The sequence below is a fragment of the Sorex araneus genome, chromosome X (genome assembly GCF_027595985.1).
Source record: "Sorex araneus isolate mSorAra2 chromosome X, mSorAra2.pri, whole genome shotgun sequence".
Lineage (NCBI taxonomy): Eukaryota > Metazoa > Chordata > Mammalia > Eulipotyphla > Soricidae > Sorex > Sorex araneus.
In genome coordinates, this window is record NC_073313.1 from 230,088,952 (window position 1) to 230,105,694 (window position 16,743).

General features: G+C 37.5%; 1 protein-coding gene across 3 annotated transcripts in view; it reads right to left on the reverse strand.

The window, feature by feature from the left end:
- Window positions 1-4,388: 4,388 nt before the first annotated feature.
- SF3B1 (splicing factor 3b subunit 1) overlaps window positions 4,389-16,743 on the reverse strand; it is a 57,810-nt gene continuing 45,455 nt past the window's right edge. For 2 of the 3 annotated variants that reach the window (XM_004601240.3, XM_055120502.1), the window contains 15 exons: window positions 16,519-16,620; window positions 15,833-16,012; window positions 15,062-15,148; window positions 14,682-14,952; window positions 14,265-14,410; window positions 14,022-14,168; window positions 13,626-13,751; window positions 12,697-12,918; window positions 12,054-12,236; window positions 11,452-11,563; window positions 9,935-10,055; window positions 9,524-9,655; window positions 8,428-8,700; window positions 5,126-5,342; window positions 4,389-4,868 (listed from right to left, as the gene is read on the reverse strand). In XM_004601240.3, coding sequence (XP_004601297.1) covers window positions 4,710-4,868; window positions 5,126-5,342; window positions 8,428-8,700; window positions 9,524-9,655; window positions 9,935-10,055; window positions 11,452-11,563; window positions 12,054-12,236; window positions 12,697-12,918; window positions 13,626-13,751; window positions 14,022-14,168; window positions 14,265-14,410; window positions 14,682-14,952; window positions 15,062-15,148; window positions 15,833-16,012; window positions 16,519-16,620 — 2,478 coding nt within the window. In that variant the 3' untranslated portion in view covers window positions 4,389-4,709. Of the gene's footprint in view, window positions 4,869-5,125; window positions 5,343-8,427; window positions 8,701-9,523; window positions 9,656-9,934; window positions 10,056-10,439; window positions 10,510-11,451; window positions 11,564-12,053; window positions 12,237-12,696; window positions 12,919-13,625; window positions 13,752-14,021; window positions 14,169-14,264; window positions 14,411-14,681; window positions 14,953-15,061; window positions 15,149-15,832; window positions 16,013-16,518; window positions 16,621-16,743 lie in introns of those variants that run through there. The other variant, XR_008627243.1, reaches the window with a different exon arrangement.

Genomic DNA, 16,743 nt, shown 5'->3' on the forward strand with positions numbered 1-16,743 from the left:
TGTTCCAAGACAAAGGAAACAAGAGCTTAAGAACTGGTCTTCAGGGGCCGGAGCGATAGCACAGCAGGTAGGGCGTTCGCCTTGCACGCGGCCGACCCGGGTTCGATCCCCGGCATCCCATATGGTCCCCCAAGCACCGCCAGGAGTAATTCCTGAGTGCAGAGCCAGGAGTAACTCCTGAGCACCGCTGGGTGTGACCCAAAAAGAAAAAAAAAAAAAAAAAAAAGAACTGGTCTTCAGGCCTCACTGATCTGGGGGGGAAGAGAGCTACAACTATGGTGCAGGCAAGTGTCTAGGAGGAGGAGCTGATAAGAAGTGTTATTCGTGAAACCCTGTTACAGTACTTACTGTAAAATCAGAGCAAAAATTTTTTAAAAAGAGGGGCTGGAGCAATAGCACAGTGGGTAGGGCGTGTTTGCCTTGCATGCAGCTGAACCGGGTTCGATTCCCAGCATCCCATATGGTCCCCCAAGCACCGCCAGGAGTAATTCCTGAGTGCATGGGCCAGGAATAACCCCTGTGCATCACCGGGTGTGACCCAAAAAGCATAAAAGAAAAAAAATGCTTCTCATAAAAACAGAATGGTGGGTGGGAGGCAAATGTGGGAGGGGTGGGGCAGGAGTGGCAGAGGCAAGTGGACACTGGATTGGTTGATGCTAAAAAATAACATGCCTGAAACCCAACCATGTTACTTTTACTGTTACTGGACAATGACTAAAATACTTTTAAAATATTTAAATTTTTTTTACAAATATTCTAAATCCTTAAGGATTGAATCTTTTCCTCTGGGAATAAAATGAAAATTAGTGATTTTTAAAAGTATATTTAGGCATATGAAACAATATACTTATAAAATAAATTATTTAGGGCCTGCCATCGGGGCAAGCTTGGGTGGTAGTTGGGAGAATTCGAAATATTGGTGGTGGAAAGGTGTAATTGTGGTGGGATTTGTATTGGGATACTGAATGTAACAAATTGTGAGCAACTTTATAAAAATAAAAATTAAAAAAAATACCAATCTAGGGGCTAGAGCGATAGCACATCGGGTAGGGCGTTTGCCTTGCATGCGGTCGACCCGGGTTCAATTCCCAGCATCTCATATGGTCCCCAGAGCACCGCCAGGAGTGATTCCTGAGTGCATGAGCCAGGAGTAACCCTGTGCATCGCTGGGTATGACCCAAAAAGCAAAAAAAAAAAAAAAAACCAATCTACTTGTTCAATGACAAAAGGCCTTTCAGAATGCTTTAGAACCTACAATTTTAAGCCCGTTTTCAAGCATGAAACTGCAAATGTCACCGAACTACTCATTTTTTATATACTTCCCTATCATCTACACTTTTTTTTTTTTTTGGCTTTTCGAGTCACACCTGGCGATGCACAGGAATTACACCTGGCGGTGCTCAGGGGACCATATGGGATGCTGGGAGTCGAACCTGGGTTGGCCACGTGCAAGGCAAATGCCCTACCCACTGTGCTATCGCTCCAGCCCCATTATCTACACATATTAATGCTGCAAATTTAAAGTGTTAAATTGTCTTTATTTCGTAGCTTCCTATCCATGTGTTCTGCCCCCCACCCCTATGACTGGGAACATCCAAGTGGTCTCTCTCAAGCATGTAGATATTTCTTTCCCCACCCCTAATACAGAGGTTTACCCAAGGTAGAAAACAAAGCTTATACTTGTAAAATAGTATTTCTAGTTACTTCCCTGACAGCTGCTGCCTAAAAAAATCTCTCATAGGGACCAAGGAAGCTCAGTGGCAGAGCACTTGCCTTGCATGTTGGAGATCCTGGGTTCAATCCTTATTATATAAACATTATGTATGCGAGTCCTGATTAAACGCTTAGACCTATGATTTGCAGTTTATAGAAAGGTTTTTGCCCTAAAGGAAATGTGAGACACTGCTACTGGCATCAGCGGGTAGGGGTCAGAGTGTTCAGTACCCTCTAATACCCGGGACTGTGTGTCCCCAGTGAGGGCCTATCTGTCCTCTCTCAGAAACCCCAAGTCAAAAACCCAGCTGGTAGTTTCTACTTCTTTTAATAGTGAGATTTGGTGCCTCAGCAGCCAAAGGAGTAAACAAACGAACCTATACCATTTTAATTTTAACTAAAGAAAATGTTCTTTGGTTTTTCAACATGAGTTCCCCTTGGAAAGCTGAGAAAACGCAATAAAATGGGTGTAGTGTATGTAGTAACAATTCAGAGCCAACTAAGATTAAAAACTGGTCTAAGACTTTAGATATAATAAGTTTTATTCATCTGGTAGTACTTGATGCTCACAGGGCACCGTACAACAAATTTTAAAAATACAGTATGAAAAAAATTGAACAGCCAAAGAGATCAATTCCATTAGAGGGCCCACAGAAAAACCAACAAAAGCCCACAGGAAAAACCCACCCACTGACCCATAAAGAACATTAATTTCCTCCTGCTTAAGTTTGGCTTTAAGAAATATCAAAAGAAAATGTGAAAGAAAAAGTCTCTGAGAGATAGTTAAAACTTCACATAGCGTCTTCCATAATTGTATCACAAAATGCTTTTAAATTAGCATATAAAATAATTCAACCATCCAAGCCTCTTATTTGGTCCCAACTTCTAAAGTCATAGCCTTCAACATTTTCCTGATCTCTTTATTCGCAAATAGTATATGCACTGGTAAAAAGTTCACTTGAGGTGAAGTAGTCTTCACTGCCATTACAGAAGTTTTACAGAAATAGCAAGGACCCAAGAAAATACAAAGGAACTAAAGTGAAAACACAAAATTTTCAAAACTTAAATTTTTGGTTCTGCAATTTAGGCATGCTATTCTTTTACATGATTGACAATTATTCAAGGTCAACTTGAATCAAAGGTTTAAGTTCTACTGAAGATTACTTTCTGTTACACACTTTAAGAAAAAGATGATTTTGAACATCATTTTACTTTAGCCAGACATGTCACAAATCCTGTGACGTATGTCACAAAATCCTGTAACAATGTCACAAATGAATATTCGAGTTAAATTCTAGTCAGTTCCTGTTCAATATAAATTTTGAAAAGGTCAACCAATTACAAGCTGTTGTTTGTCTGAATCTTAAGAACAGATCTCAGGGACAAGGATATGGCTCAGTGGTAGAGCAAAATGCCTTGCATGTTAAGGTTCAACCTCAAACAATGTCCCCCAAAAGGTGTGTCCTCTAGTTTTACACATTAACAAAGCACAAATCTAAACTTGGTATTAACAGCTTCATGACTGTGTTTTACTGCTACTGAATATTCACAGAGGTACTAAGATGACAAAAAAGCATTATTAGTAAGCGGACTAAAAACATTTTTAGGCAGAAAACTAAGAAAGCCTTAAGATGTATTTAAAAATTATATGCAAAAATAATAGGCATTGCATTTTGTTTTAGGTCACACCCAGCTATACTCAGGGATCACTCCTGGCAGGGCTTGAGGGATAATATGAAGCGGTGGGATAGAACCCATGTCACGCTGCATGCTACAAAAGTGCCTTACAATACTGTCTGACCTCCCTACTGCCTTAAAAGCTTGATTCCGCTAGAAATGCCGTTCACCTAGGCTTAACACCCACAGGTCATCTAATTATTAAATTTGAAACCAAGCAAATCTAGATATTTCAGCTGTTTGTCACAGTAGCACTTACCACTGATCACTGGATGTTCCTTTACACAGAAAGGGGCAGGATGAAAGTAACAATGGCTGGTATCCATCAGGTGCTCAGCAAATACTTATTGAATACATTTGAGTAGTGGCAGTCCAGATTGTCTTATACTATTAGTATCACATAGGTATTCTCAGTCCCAGTTGATAGCAATTTTATTTTTGGTCATTAAGCAGCGTTCAGGGTACTCCTAGCTTTGTGCTCAGGGATCACTCCCGGCAGTGCGCCAGGGACCCATAAGGTGCCAGGAATCCAACCAGGGTTGGCAGCATGCAAGCCAAATGCCTAAACCCCTATACTATCTCTCTGGCCCAGAAAGCAGTTTTAAAGTATAAGAAATCTTCCACAACTCACTTCCTAAACAAAGAGTTGTACTTAACTGGAATCTCTTAAACATGTTCATAAAGCATTTTGAGAAAACAGGAAATGAAAGGCGCTATGTAAGTACAAAATAATATTCAAGACAATTCAGCAAGAATGTTATATTATCTATGGTGATGGAACAGTTGTGCTAGTTTGAGGTGAACACCCCAAAGCTACTTTTGGTTGCCAACAGAACAATGGAATTTTGACAAAGATGCCATCACTTATATAGTTCATACTCTGCTAGCTTTCTATAAACCAGGTGACAGAAAATGAAATTAAACCACTTATTCTACATAAACCAATACTTTATCAAAGTTCCGCATTTTACAAGTCATGTTCAAAAAACACACACAAGTTAGCATTTTGTACACAAATGTTTATTTCTCAATTAAACATTCCCTTTAAACATAAGGAATGAATTCTAAATCTTCATAAAGATGAATTAAAAATGAAATTCCTCCAGTATAGTATAATCACTGTGTTCTTGGTCACTACTGGCGTTTACAGTTTAACATCAAAAACAAAGACAGGTTATTTAAAAATCATGCTACTGGATTTCTAGTTCGTCCTCTATGACCAGTTCTAACACTGATCTGCAATGTTTAAAAGTTTACATCACCAAATTGAAGCAAGTTTAAGTTGTGATACAGCTGTGCATTAAACACAAAATAAACAATTACAAGATATAGTCAAGTTCATAACGAATATAGGTGTTCTTATCATCATTGTAGATTCTTGGATAATGTGCTATGAGAGCATCCTGTGAACCAATGTAGATGGAGTTGTAAATTTTCCAGTACACATCTCTGACTTTTCGGGCTGGGTGAAATAATCCCTAGAATAATTAAAATGTCACATTAATTCAAGGTTTTTGAATACACATAATCATTAATACAAGTATCAAAGTGTAAAAGTATAATCCAAAACAAAACAAACTTTATTTTCTATCCCCATCCCAATGTTACCCCATATTACACCCATATTCAAAATTTGTACATGCAACTTTACTTCTCTCTCTCTCTCTCTCTCTCTCACACACACACACACACACACACACACACACACACACACACACACACCCCTTAAACTTACCTGTAAACAATACTGCAACATTCTACAAGGTCCAATAGCAACTCTTAGGCCTTCCAATGCTCCCATAACTGCCTGGATTACATGGGGAGACGTCTCAAACACATTGGGCCATACATAATTTAATAAATGATTCAGGGAATCTTCACAACCGAATCCATATACCCCAAGCGACATGTGTTGCACCACCGCACTAGCTGTCTGTCTGTGTACAAGGTCCCTATAATGGAGAGGCAGAAAATGCGATTTGTTAAGACAGTCTTTAAGTACTTACCTGCCCATTAAAAAGCACCAATTTGGGGCTGGAGCGATAGCACAATGGGTAGGGAGTTTGCCTTGCACGCAGCCGACCCGGGTTCAATTCCCAGCATCCCATATGATCCCCTAAGCACCTCCAGGAGTAATTCCTGAGTGTACAGCCAGGAGTAACCCCTGTGCATTGCTGGGGTTGACCCAAAAAGCAAATAAATAAATACTCAAATCAAGTTAGAGATCAAAAATAAGTTGTTGTTTTTTGCCACACTGGTTATGCTCAGGTGTTACTCCTGGCTCTACACTTGAATTACTCCTGGTAGTGTGTAGGGAACCACATGGGATACTGGGGATTGCGTTCAAGGAAGGTGCTCAACTCACTGAACTATCAACTCTAGCTCCTAAGTTATATTTTCTAATTAAAAGATTTTAAGTGGAACAGAAGAGCCCATTTTAGCATACTAGTAAAAGGGAAACATAAGACCTCTTGCCTGTGGGTGACTAACATCAGTATCTCCATAAAAGTAAAATCGCCTAAAGTAACTGAATGCTTGTATATACAATACATAATATATATACATAAATAAAATATATACATAAATAAAAACTCAACACTGTCCTTATAAATTTCAGAAAAATCCTATTTAAAAAGAAAGGACAAAAAAATAACCAAGTATTTTTCAAACATACAAATAACTGTGCCATCTTCCACATTAACTGATTTTGCATAAAATACATCAAATTACTTGTTCCAGCAGTACTCAATTAGCAGATGAACATCAGATAATAGGTTTTTAATAGCTATAAAGTAAGTTCATGGGCAGGTGTGATAATATAGCACGTAGAGTGTTTGCCTTGCACATGGCCAACCTTAGTTCGATCTCCAGCATCCCATATGGTCCCCGGAGCACAGCCAGGAGTAATTCCCGAGTGCAGAGCCAGGAGTCACCCCTGAACATCCTCAGGCATGACCCTCCCCCCCCCAAAAAAAGATTTCACAACTAGGGACATTGGCGGTGGGAAATATATATTGGTAAAGCGATTAGGTGTTGGAATAATATATAACTGAAACCCAGTATGAACAACCTTGTAACCGTGTATCTTACTGTGATTCAATCACTGTATGACTGTTATCCTGTTGTTCATTGATTTACTCGAGCGGGCACCAATAACGTCTCCATTCATTCCAGCCCTGAGGTTTTAGCATCCTCACCTTACTCGTCTTTCCCAATGATTGGAGGCTCTTTCAGGGTCAGGGGAATGAGACCTGTTATGGTTACTGTTTTTGGCATTTTGAGTAAGCCCCGGGGAGCTTGCCAGGCTCTGCCATGCAGCAGGATACTCTCAGTAGCTTGTCAGGCTCTCTGAGAGGCATATATATATAATCCCCTTTATGACGATGTGTCATGCGGCCACTTTGCGACCGCGCAGTCCAAAATTTGTTCACTCATGCATGAGGCTTGTCCCGATCGTGTGGAAAGTGGCCTGGAGTGTGGCGTCAGTTGGGTATTGGAGGCCAGCTGCTGGGACTGGGTGCCTTGGGGTGGGGAGGGCTCTCACTCGCCCTCCCTCTGGGACGTCCGGAGTGGAAACAGCCTCTGTCGTGGAGTCAGGTGGCGTAGTTATGGAAGCCTCAATTTATGCTCCCTTCTGGCGATTCGACAATAAATTTTTTTTTTAAATGTCCTCAGGGATGGAGCGATAGCAAAATGGGTAGATTGTTTGCCTTGCATGTTCAATTCCCAGCATCCCATATGGTCCCCTGAGCACCGCCACTATCACACACTAGGAGTAATTCCTAAGTGCACGAGCTGCTGGGAGTAATCCCTGTGCATCGGCCAGGTGTGACCCAAAAAAGAAAAAAAAAAGTCCTCAAAAGCAGTGCATATTAGGGCCGTAGATATTACCACAGGTAGGGCACTAGCCTTGCACGCAGCTCACCTGGGTTTAATCCCAGACATCCCAAATGATCCTCTAAGCCCTCTGGCAATGATCACTGGGTGCAAAGAACCAGGAGTAAACCCTGAGCACTGCAGGGCATAACCCAAAATCAAAAACACAAAAAAGATATAAGTACAGTGGGTAGGGTATTTGCCTTGTATGCAGCTGATCTGGGTTCAATCCCTGGCACCCACATGGCCCCTGAATACTGACAGGAGCAATTTCTGAGTACAAAGCCAGGAGGAACCCGAGTATTGCTGGGTGTGATCCAAAAAGCCCCCCTCCCCCCAAAAAAGTGAGAAAAAAGACCACTTGAGCTTATTATCATCTTTATTTCTCATTTCCTGTGATTTTAGGCATCATGTTGAAGCAGTAGTACTCATTACTACAATCACCAACTATTACTTTACTGATAATTTGGGGGAGGTTCCCACCTATCAGTGCTTGGCACCCCCTTGTTATTGGGTCACACTTGGTGATGCTCAGGGGCCAGTGCTGAGGATCAAACCTGGAACCCCTGCATGCAAGCATAACTTTAATCAATTTTTAAAATTAAAAGTGCCAGCTGCTTTTCAAACTTTAGTCTGATAAATATGAAAAGAGAGTAGGGGGTAGGGACACTGGGAAGGGAAAATTCTGGAATGTACTCTATCTTACTTAAGAAAATCAGTGTGCTTATAGACTCATAAAAATCCAGACTAGATTTTTTTCCACTCAGGAGCAGCTTGTGTTCTTTTTTGCTTTTTGAGGGGACCATACCTGCCAATGCTGTCTCTGCACCCACGAATTACTCGGGCAGTGCTCAAGAAATCAAACCAGAGTCTGTCATGTGCAAGGCAAGTGCCCTACCCGCTGTTCTATTGTTGCAGCCCCGCCCATGTTTTTCTTTTTAGCATGTAATTCATCTCTCCCCTCACATCACTTTCTCTAAATTTTTTTCAATAAAAATTACTCTGCAAAAAATTTCAATTAAAAAAATCTACTCTGCTTCACCAAAAAAAGAAAAAACCACTTGAGCTTACTATCATAGTTGTATTTGTAGTGTTCCTCCTCAACTGCGGCACAACAGGAAGCATTACATGTCTTTGCTTGTAACAGTTCAAGTCACTTACCTATCCATTAAAGCATCTTCAAGTAAAGGTGTTACAGCATAAATGTAGTCCTTTCCCATTTCACCAATATATTCAAACAAGAAGGAAAGTGATTTTAACACTCCATTTTGAACATTCAGTTCAGGAACTCGGTATTCATTCATTAAGGCAGGTAGTACTGTGAAGGGTGAGCATGTTTCAGCAACAATAGCTATTGCTACAGTGGTACAAACTCGGTTTTGTCTTTCTTGAACTTTGAGATTGTTCAGAAGTGTAGCCAGTACATCATGAGGACTGGGGAAGAAAAAAAGTGTAAAAAAGTTAAGATAAAAAGAAAAATATAAAACTTTTTGTAAATAAAAACACAAAAAGGAAACTATGTGAGATCTCAGTAATTTTACTGTGAAATATAATTTTACAACATTGGCTTTGTTTCAATTGAAGAACTTAATTACAATGGTCAGATTGATGCTAGCATACAAAATCTATTTTTCTTACCTTTCTCTCTCCCATATATGTTTGGTGGATCTGTTCTTTTTTAAGCATTCCTTTTGCCACACTTAGACAAAGGGGTTATGCTAAAGTTAGCATAACAGCTATTAATTGGGAATTTTATTTGGGGCCACACCCAACTTAATGCTGGGGTACCATACCCAGGAATTCCAAATGTAAAGAAATGCTCTCTTTGAGCTAACTCCCCAATTACATCACTGCCACTGTCTTTTGTTTGTAATTGCAATGACTTTTTCCTTGCAATTTCTGACTGAATAGAAGCAAATAACCACAATTCAGTCATATTGTTATAAAACACTTTAAAGTCAGGATTAATCTTAAACTGAAAAAAAAAACACACAAACAAGAATGTTATTATGAGATATAAATTATGCTGCTTGAAGAACTGACCTTAGTATGCTAAGCAATATCCTGAACAGGCGCAACAAAAACTCGAAATTATCCTGAAAATAGTATTTTCCTTCTTTGAGAATACCTTAAGTATGACGTATTCTAAAACCTCTCATTTATTTTAAAATTTTAGAACACATTAAAAAAAAAAACTGAATGTCAGTGGTTAAATGAAGGTTTTCTGTATTACTGTGTATCTTTAATTAATACTCACCCAATGGCCTTGGCAATATAACCAAATGTATTGACAGTTGCTCTACGAATAGCTTTTTTATGAGCTTTTAAGAGCTCTAAAAGCTCGAAACAAATCCTCATCCATTCTCTTGCAGATACATATTCAGCACCCCTAATTGAAGAGAAAAGTTCATTAATGACAATTAAAAAAGGCAGATTTGCAAACTTAATTCAACATTCTTATTAAACCAATTTTAAGCATTAAATAAAAATATCACTATTTTTAGTCTTAAAATTGTATAGCTACCAACTGAAATTTTACTAAAATATACTATCAGTCTGACCATATATACTTACAATAGTGACACTAAGCAAATTTATAAAGTGAATTCAAAAAGCTAAATGTAAAAGCCAACATTGCTTAAAAAAAATATTTAGGTTATTTTCTCACCTGTCAGCAATACGTCCAACAAGATCAATACAATTTTCTTGGACTTTTTCATGCCTGTTCTTTAAGATGGGGGTAAGTCTAGGCAGTAAATCTTTAATTGGTGGGGTCATCTTATGCATACCTATGTAACAGAAATCAAGACTATCAATTAAAACTCTAAGCTTCGATTGTTTTCCTTTTACTTAGCAATTAATACATGTGATTAGGCATAATATAAACTGATACAGCTGCCTAGGGAAAGAGAAAACCCCAAATTCTGGACATACTCAGAATTGTTTTTAACTGTTTATTAAAAACTTGATTATGCATAGAAATAAAAGAAATTAGTGAAGTGATTTAAAGAATGATGGATACTCAACAACAAAAAATTTTATTTGGTTCTGAAATGCATTTGCAAACTGATATTCAAATATGGGGACAGCTTATGTTCTGGCAATATACAACAATATAAGCCAGAGGTAGACATGTAAATTAAAGCAAAATTTTCCAGAAAGGGCCCCCTTACCCTTTAACTGCAAAACAAACAGATCTCCAGTCTCCCTGCAATGCAGGGCATACTTGGATGGTATTTACACCTATGAAGAGAGAAAAAAGGAGGCAGCTGGCAGGGGCTCTTGCTCTAACTAGAACTGCTTGCTCTCATTCTCTCTCCATTGCTTTACCCACATTTCCCTGATAGTAGGTTTACAACTCCCTACAAACTAAAGCCCACAACTCTGGCCAAAACTGATTTTGTCAAGTAGCTATTTTTAACTATAGAGAAAAAGACAAGAGGATTCTATTTAGGTAAATATTAAAATACATCTTATATTGCATAAAAATCCTTTCAATAATGAGAAGCAAGAGGTTAGCTATTGTAGCCAGCTATTTTAACCTCCTGTTTTTTGGCCCCTATAAACCTTACAGAAGTTACTTCTCACATCACCAATGTTCAACTGCAAAGGAAAAATTAAACATGAGACCATTCGTTTGCTTCATCATAATGTCCTTAAAGAACAGAAGCTTTGCTCTTCACATTCAAGGTCATTTTGTAATATACTTCAAATCTTTATTTTAGGCTAGAAAACTGAAAAGTTTTATTAAACTAGATATAAAAAAAACCTTGAATTAATCGCTATTCAATTCACTTTATTCCTAGGTTATATTACTTGGAACTTGGTAGCAAGCAGAAAAATCTGCCATGAATAAAAGTTACCAATTCATGGTTCCGTAAATAGTTTGTCCTCAAACTCTCTTCTCCCCCTCTAGAATATATTTTGGATGAGAAACAGTTTCAATTTGGATTCTTTGAGCTGTTTAAGGGATGGATCCTAAATATGCCCTTTTTTCTAGATTAAATATGAAACTAGTTTCAAAGGAGGTAGACACTTGTGACAACCCCTGACTTAACTATAAGTAACAAGTAGTTTCTTTTAAAAATAAAGTATCCAGAAATCATTACTCAATACTAAATATGCCTATATTTAAAAAAAAAAAAAAGTTAAAAAAAATTCTTACGTGACCAGCAAATTCCATACCTATTACATTTACAATGGCCTTCAGTGCTCCAAGAATGCTGCCCAATACTTCAGGATACTCTTCACCCAAATACTCATACAAGACAACACCTAAATGTCCCATCAATTTTTCCTATAACAGAAGAAATATGTTAAAATATTACCATTCATATTAAACTATTAGTAAAGAATTAAGAATCTGGGAAAGCCTGTTTTGCAAGTATATAGCCAGGAGTTTAAATTCAAGCAACTAGCAGCTCTGCAGTGATCCTCCAGCACTTCAAGTATTTCTGGTTACACTGCAGACAACTTTAAGCACCACAAAAAATGGTGCAATGCCTTGGTATTTTGAGTATTATTAAAAGGAAGTGCCACCAACCACAACATGTTGTGCCTCAATTAAGATGCAACCCTGTAAACATTTATGCAAGCCCAACAAGTAAAGGAGTGCAATTTCTCATGAGTACTATGGCCTAGTGTTGCAAACACTGCAACCTGATGTGCCAGCACCTAGCCAAGTCGCACAACTATAAACATGTGCAAGCAAGCAGCATGTACAAATGGGGAGGTAGGTAAAAGTGGGAATAAAAATGCATTTAAAGAAAAAAACTACAAAACTTTACCTCTTGACAAGTTTTCATGACAACTGCAGTTCGAGAGATCAAGTCAGCTGCCTGTTGCCTGACTTTTGCCGATTTGTTATTTAAACGCCATAAAACTGTGCCACAGATCTGAGGCAAGTAAGGTTTAACTCGTTTACCAAGAGCATTAACCACTGTGCCAAAGCCATTCAACATTACTGAGTCCTAAAATAGAAAAGTTAAATTAAAAACTACATTCATTACAAACTAAAATTTAGTTTGTAACTTAACTGTTAAAACATACTAATATGGAACCTTTTCCAACCATAAACATGCTATTCTTAAAAAAAAAAACACCACTAATTAAAAATTATGGACAATATGCTCAGTAGTCAAGCTGAATAAGAATATAAATATTTAAAAAGTATTTCAAGTTGATAATATTTACTTCAAGGCCTCAAGAGTGCAGCACGTAAGGTTTGGTCTCAGTTGATCTGGGTTCTATTCCTGGTACCACATAAGTTTCCCCTCCCAAGCACTACCAGAAGTGATCCCTTAGCAGAGTCAGGAATAAGCCCTGATCACAGACCCCCATACCTCCAAAAAACTTCTACTTCAAAAGTCATAGAATTTTCTACAAATATAAAAATCAGTATCAACTTGCTAGAGCAACTAGTATCATTACCTCAGTAGTCTGTTCTTGGAAGGCATAAAGAATACCATCAATCAACTGTTCTTCAAGTTTATGATCAATATCTGCTGCTCCCAAGTTGCCCATGATTTTTTCAATTGTCTCCATCACCATTTTTCTGTACTGCTCAGCTTCATCTTTCAGATCATCCACAATTCTGGATATAATTTCTGCAGCACCTACTTTATTTGCCAACTCTACAGTGGTATCAACTAACTGAAAGGAAAAGAAAAAAAAATCAACAATTCACCGCTTTTACAAGAATACAGACAAAAGAAGTATCAAGCATCTGAAGGTGATAGCTATTAAGCTTGTGGAAGTGGCTGGAAAGACAGTACAGTGGGTAGGGTGCTTGCCTTGCACACAAATGACCAGTTTGATCCCGGCAACCCATAAGGTCCCCTTAGCACAGTTAATTCCTGAATTCAGAGCCAGTAATAACCCCTGAAAAATCACAAGTGTGTTGCAATAAAACCAAAACCCTCCCCACCAAAAGCTTAAGAAAATACTAAATCTCCAATTTTAGGAACCTGAGCAATAGTACAGGATAGAGCTCTTGCCTTGCATTTGGCCAACCCAGGACCCATATGGTCCCTAGAGAAAATCCTGAGTGAAGAGCCAAGAGTAACCCCTGAACATGTTACCCCCCAATTAAATTTTAAAAAAATCATTTAAAAAAAAAAACCCTCCAATTTGATCAACTTTTAAGTTTATGTGGAACCTAAGATGATTTAAGATTAAATTTTATTTATTTCATATCAAGGTATGAAATGTTCAATTCATTAGACAAAAACTGTCATTAACAGTTGAGAATGTATCTTAGAACGCAAAGCTGAACTCAAAGTAGCTGAATAAATTCATCTCCTTTTACAAATATGTTGCACATGCCTTTACTGAAATGGTTTTTGAAAATATTTTTTTACCTGTCGGTAGTTTCGTCTGTCCAAAGCCATTCTGTGTTGCCAAAAGTGTTTAAAAAAAGGAGGGAGTATCTCTGTTTTAATGTAATTTGCCTCTACACCATCAGTTCCACAACACTGCTTTACCACCTAAAGGTTAAAAAAAAAAAAAAAACAATGAACAATACTGATTTATTATGCAAAAAAATTTTATTTATTTTTTTAATCGGTTTTATGATTGTCTTTAAGGTGGGGAGAGGGAGAAAAATTCAGGTCACTGTTGGAAGGGCACTGACAATGGTACTGGGTTTAGAACTAGAACACCGAATGCCCAAAACAGTTTTTTATAGCACCTAAAAAAAATTTACTTGAAATCGTAACAGCAAGTCCATTTTAGAAAAACAAGTTTTAAACAGTAACCTTCAGCACAATTTTCTTCATTTCTTCATCAGGAGATTGGAATTCTCGAATAAGGATTAACATCACCTCTCTAGTGTAGTAGTTGGCATATTCGGCATCCATGAGAGGAATAAGATACCCAATAGCCTTTAAGAAAGCAGCCAGACCCTATTTTAGAATGAAAAACATATTAAGTTAGATTTTAGCTGTCTGATGTAAGAAAAAAAAAAAGAGAGAGAAATGAAATCTAATTGGTATACAAACCTTTCCTCTGTGCTGGCGAATACCCTTCCACAGAGGCTTCAACACAGAATCAAAAGATTCAATACCGTAAGGGGTTGCTGCTTCAGCCAAGGCAGCAATGGCCAGAGCACTAATGGTTCGAACTTTCTGCTGTTCATCCACAAGACCTATAATATCAAAGACAGCAAGTACATTTGGGTCATCCAGATTCTAACAATATATCTACAACTTAGTCAAACTTCAGAATGTTTTCCAACTGAGCTAAAAAATCTATATGAATTTTGCCTACTAACAGATAATTAGAAATTCTATCATATGACATTGTATACACAAAAGTATACGTAAAGCCTTTCTGAGACTTATCACCAAATCGGGTCCACAATTTCAAAACACCTATCTGGGGGGGAAAAAAATCAGAAAGAGAACAAAGTAACTAACCATGCTCAATGATTTCCACTAAACTTCTGAGATGAGGCAAAATGGCACAGCCCATAAGAATAGCTATCTGCTGTACGATCTTAATGCCAGTGTGTCTTGCTTGCCAGGACTTCTTACTTTTGCACACAGCTTTTAAAAAGGGCAACAATGAAGGAATGCCAAGAGCAGAGGCTACAACAGCAAAAGCTCTAGCTGTTGTGTTACGGACATACTCATCCATGTTATCTATATCAGGTCTCATGGTCGAAATCATAGTAGCCAGACCAGCAGCCTAAAAGGACAGAGGAAGAAGAGTATTAACCTTCAAACATTTCTTCCTACAATCAATTTTTATATCATCAATAGAAATTTCCTTCTTTAGAATATATATGTATACATACCTTTGCCAAATTAGAAATAATCTCTCTGCCTTCAACTCTAGCATAGTAATCTTCATCAATCAACAACGGTTCAATGACCACAAGGATCTGTAAAAGAGAAGGAACCACATTTTTACACCAATACTGAGAGCATACTGGTAACAGAAGTAAATATACATTAAGGACTTGATTACCAACACTTATCAGGGGACAAATTAAGAATGTGGAGGGTGGAGGGTGGAGGGTGGGGGGAGGTTGAAGTAATTCTTGGGAGTGTTCAGGACTATATGTAGTGCTAGGGATGTAATCAGGGCCTGAAAACTGAAAGCAAAACAAAAAACAAACAAAAAATACCAAAAAACCTTAACGCCTATACACACATATTCTCTCTCTGCAGCTTAAATTAAAAAATTTGAACAATGTGAAACTCTCATAATACATAATTCAGAAACTGAATTTCAGAAACAAAATTCAGAACTGTTAACCACAGACCAGCAAATGAGACTTGCCATTTCTATTTTACAATTATAATCCATAACTGCCACTGCAAAGATAATTCTTAATCTAAATTACATGGTACACAAAAATACATGACCATATCCTAATCATTATACCAATAAATTTTTTTTAAACACCACAAAGAAAAAAAGTCTGGAAAAGGCTTAAGGGTGTTGTAAAGGAATCATTAGCCTAAATTCTAAATTTTCATAAACACAAATATACTGGCAAATAAAACTGTAAATTCCTTTACATCAAATCATAATTAACAAATAGTATTTAAAGAAGACAAACCTTATGCACATAAGGTCGAACTAAGTCATCAAGTTTGTACAATATTCTGTCAATAACTTTCACAAGTAAATGACGTTCCTGATCTTCAAGTGTAGGAGACATCAGTAGAGGAAGAATCTGATTAAACAAAGGACCAGCTCCAAATTCACGTGCTTTATCAGTAATTTGACGCAATGCAGCCTGGGCGGAGAGGCAGGAAGAATAAAGTTTCAGTTTATTCATTTTTAAAATTAAGCATTTTGAAGGGAAAAATATTACGTCATTATTTTCTGTACCATAGTATTTTTTCAGTGTTAACTTTGTAAACCATTTTACACATAATGGCCTGCATTCGTTTCTTAAAAATTACTGAGGTCTGAACTCCTATGACAGAGCAGTGTTTTCAGCTGATGCAAAAGGAGTAACTCAGAAAAATGACAGAGGTATTATGTAAAATTCCTTAACTTCCAATAAACGTTCCTTTCTTCTATTCACTTTTGATCCTAATTCAGTTTCTCAATGATCGTATTAGTTACCTTAGTATTTTCAGTATAAACTTTTGACACGAAAGAAAATGTCATTTTTACAATGCTTATTATAACAAAATTCTGACTATACAACTAAAACCTTCATATACTCATCTTGCTTTCCTTTACATTTGTAGAGATAAAGCAATTATAATGAATGTGATCTAATCAAGTACTTACCTTTCTCATTGGAGGCGTTCCATTCTTAATTTTTAAAAGCAACTTCATAATTTTTCTCTCTTTTTGCTCTTCTGGACTAAGTGTTGATTCATCAACATCAACCTAAGAGTAAACAGAAAAAATTCTTAAAATAGACTGAGATATGATTTGTAACTCCCAAATAAAAGTATCTTCTGAGGCCAGAGAGAGAGTTCTACAGGCTACTGTATTTGCTTTGACAGCAGT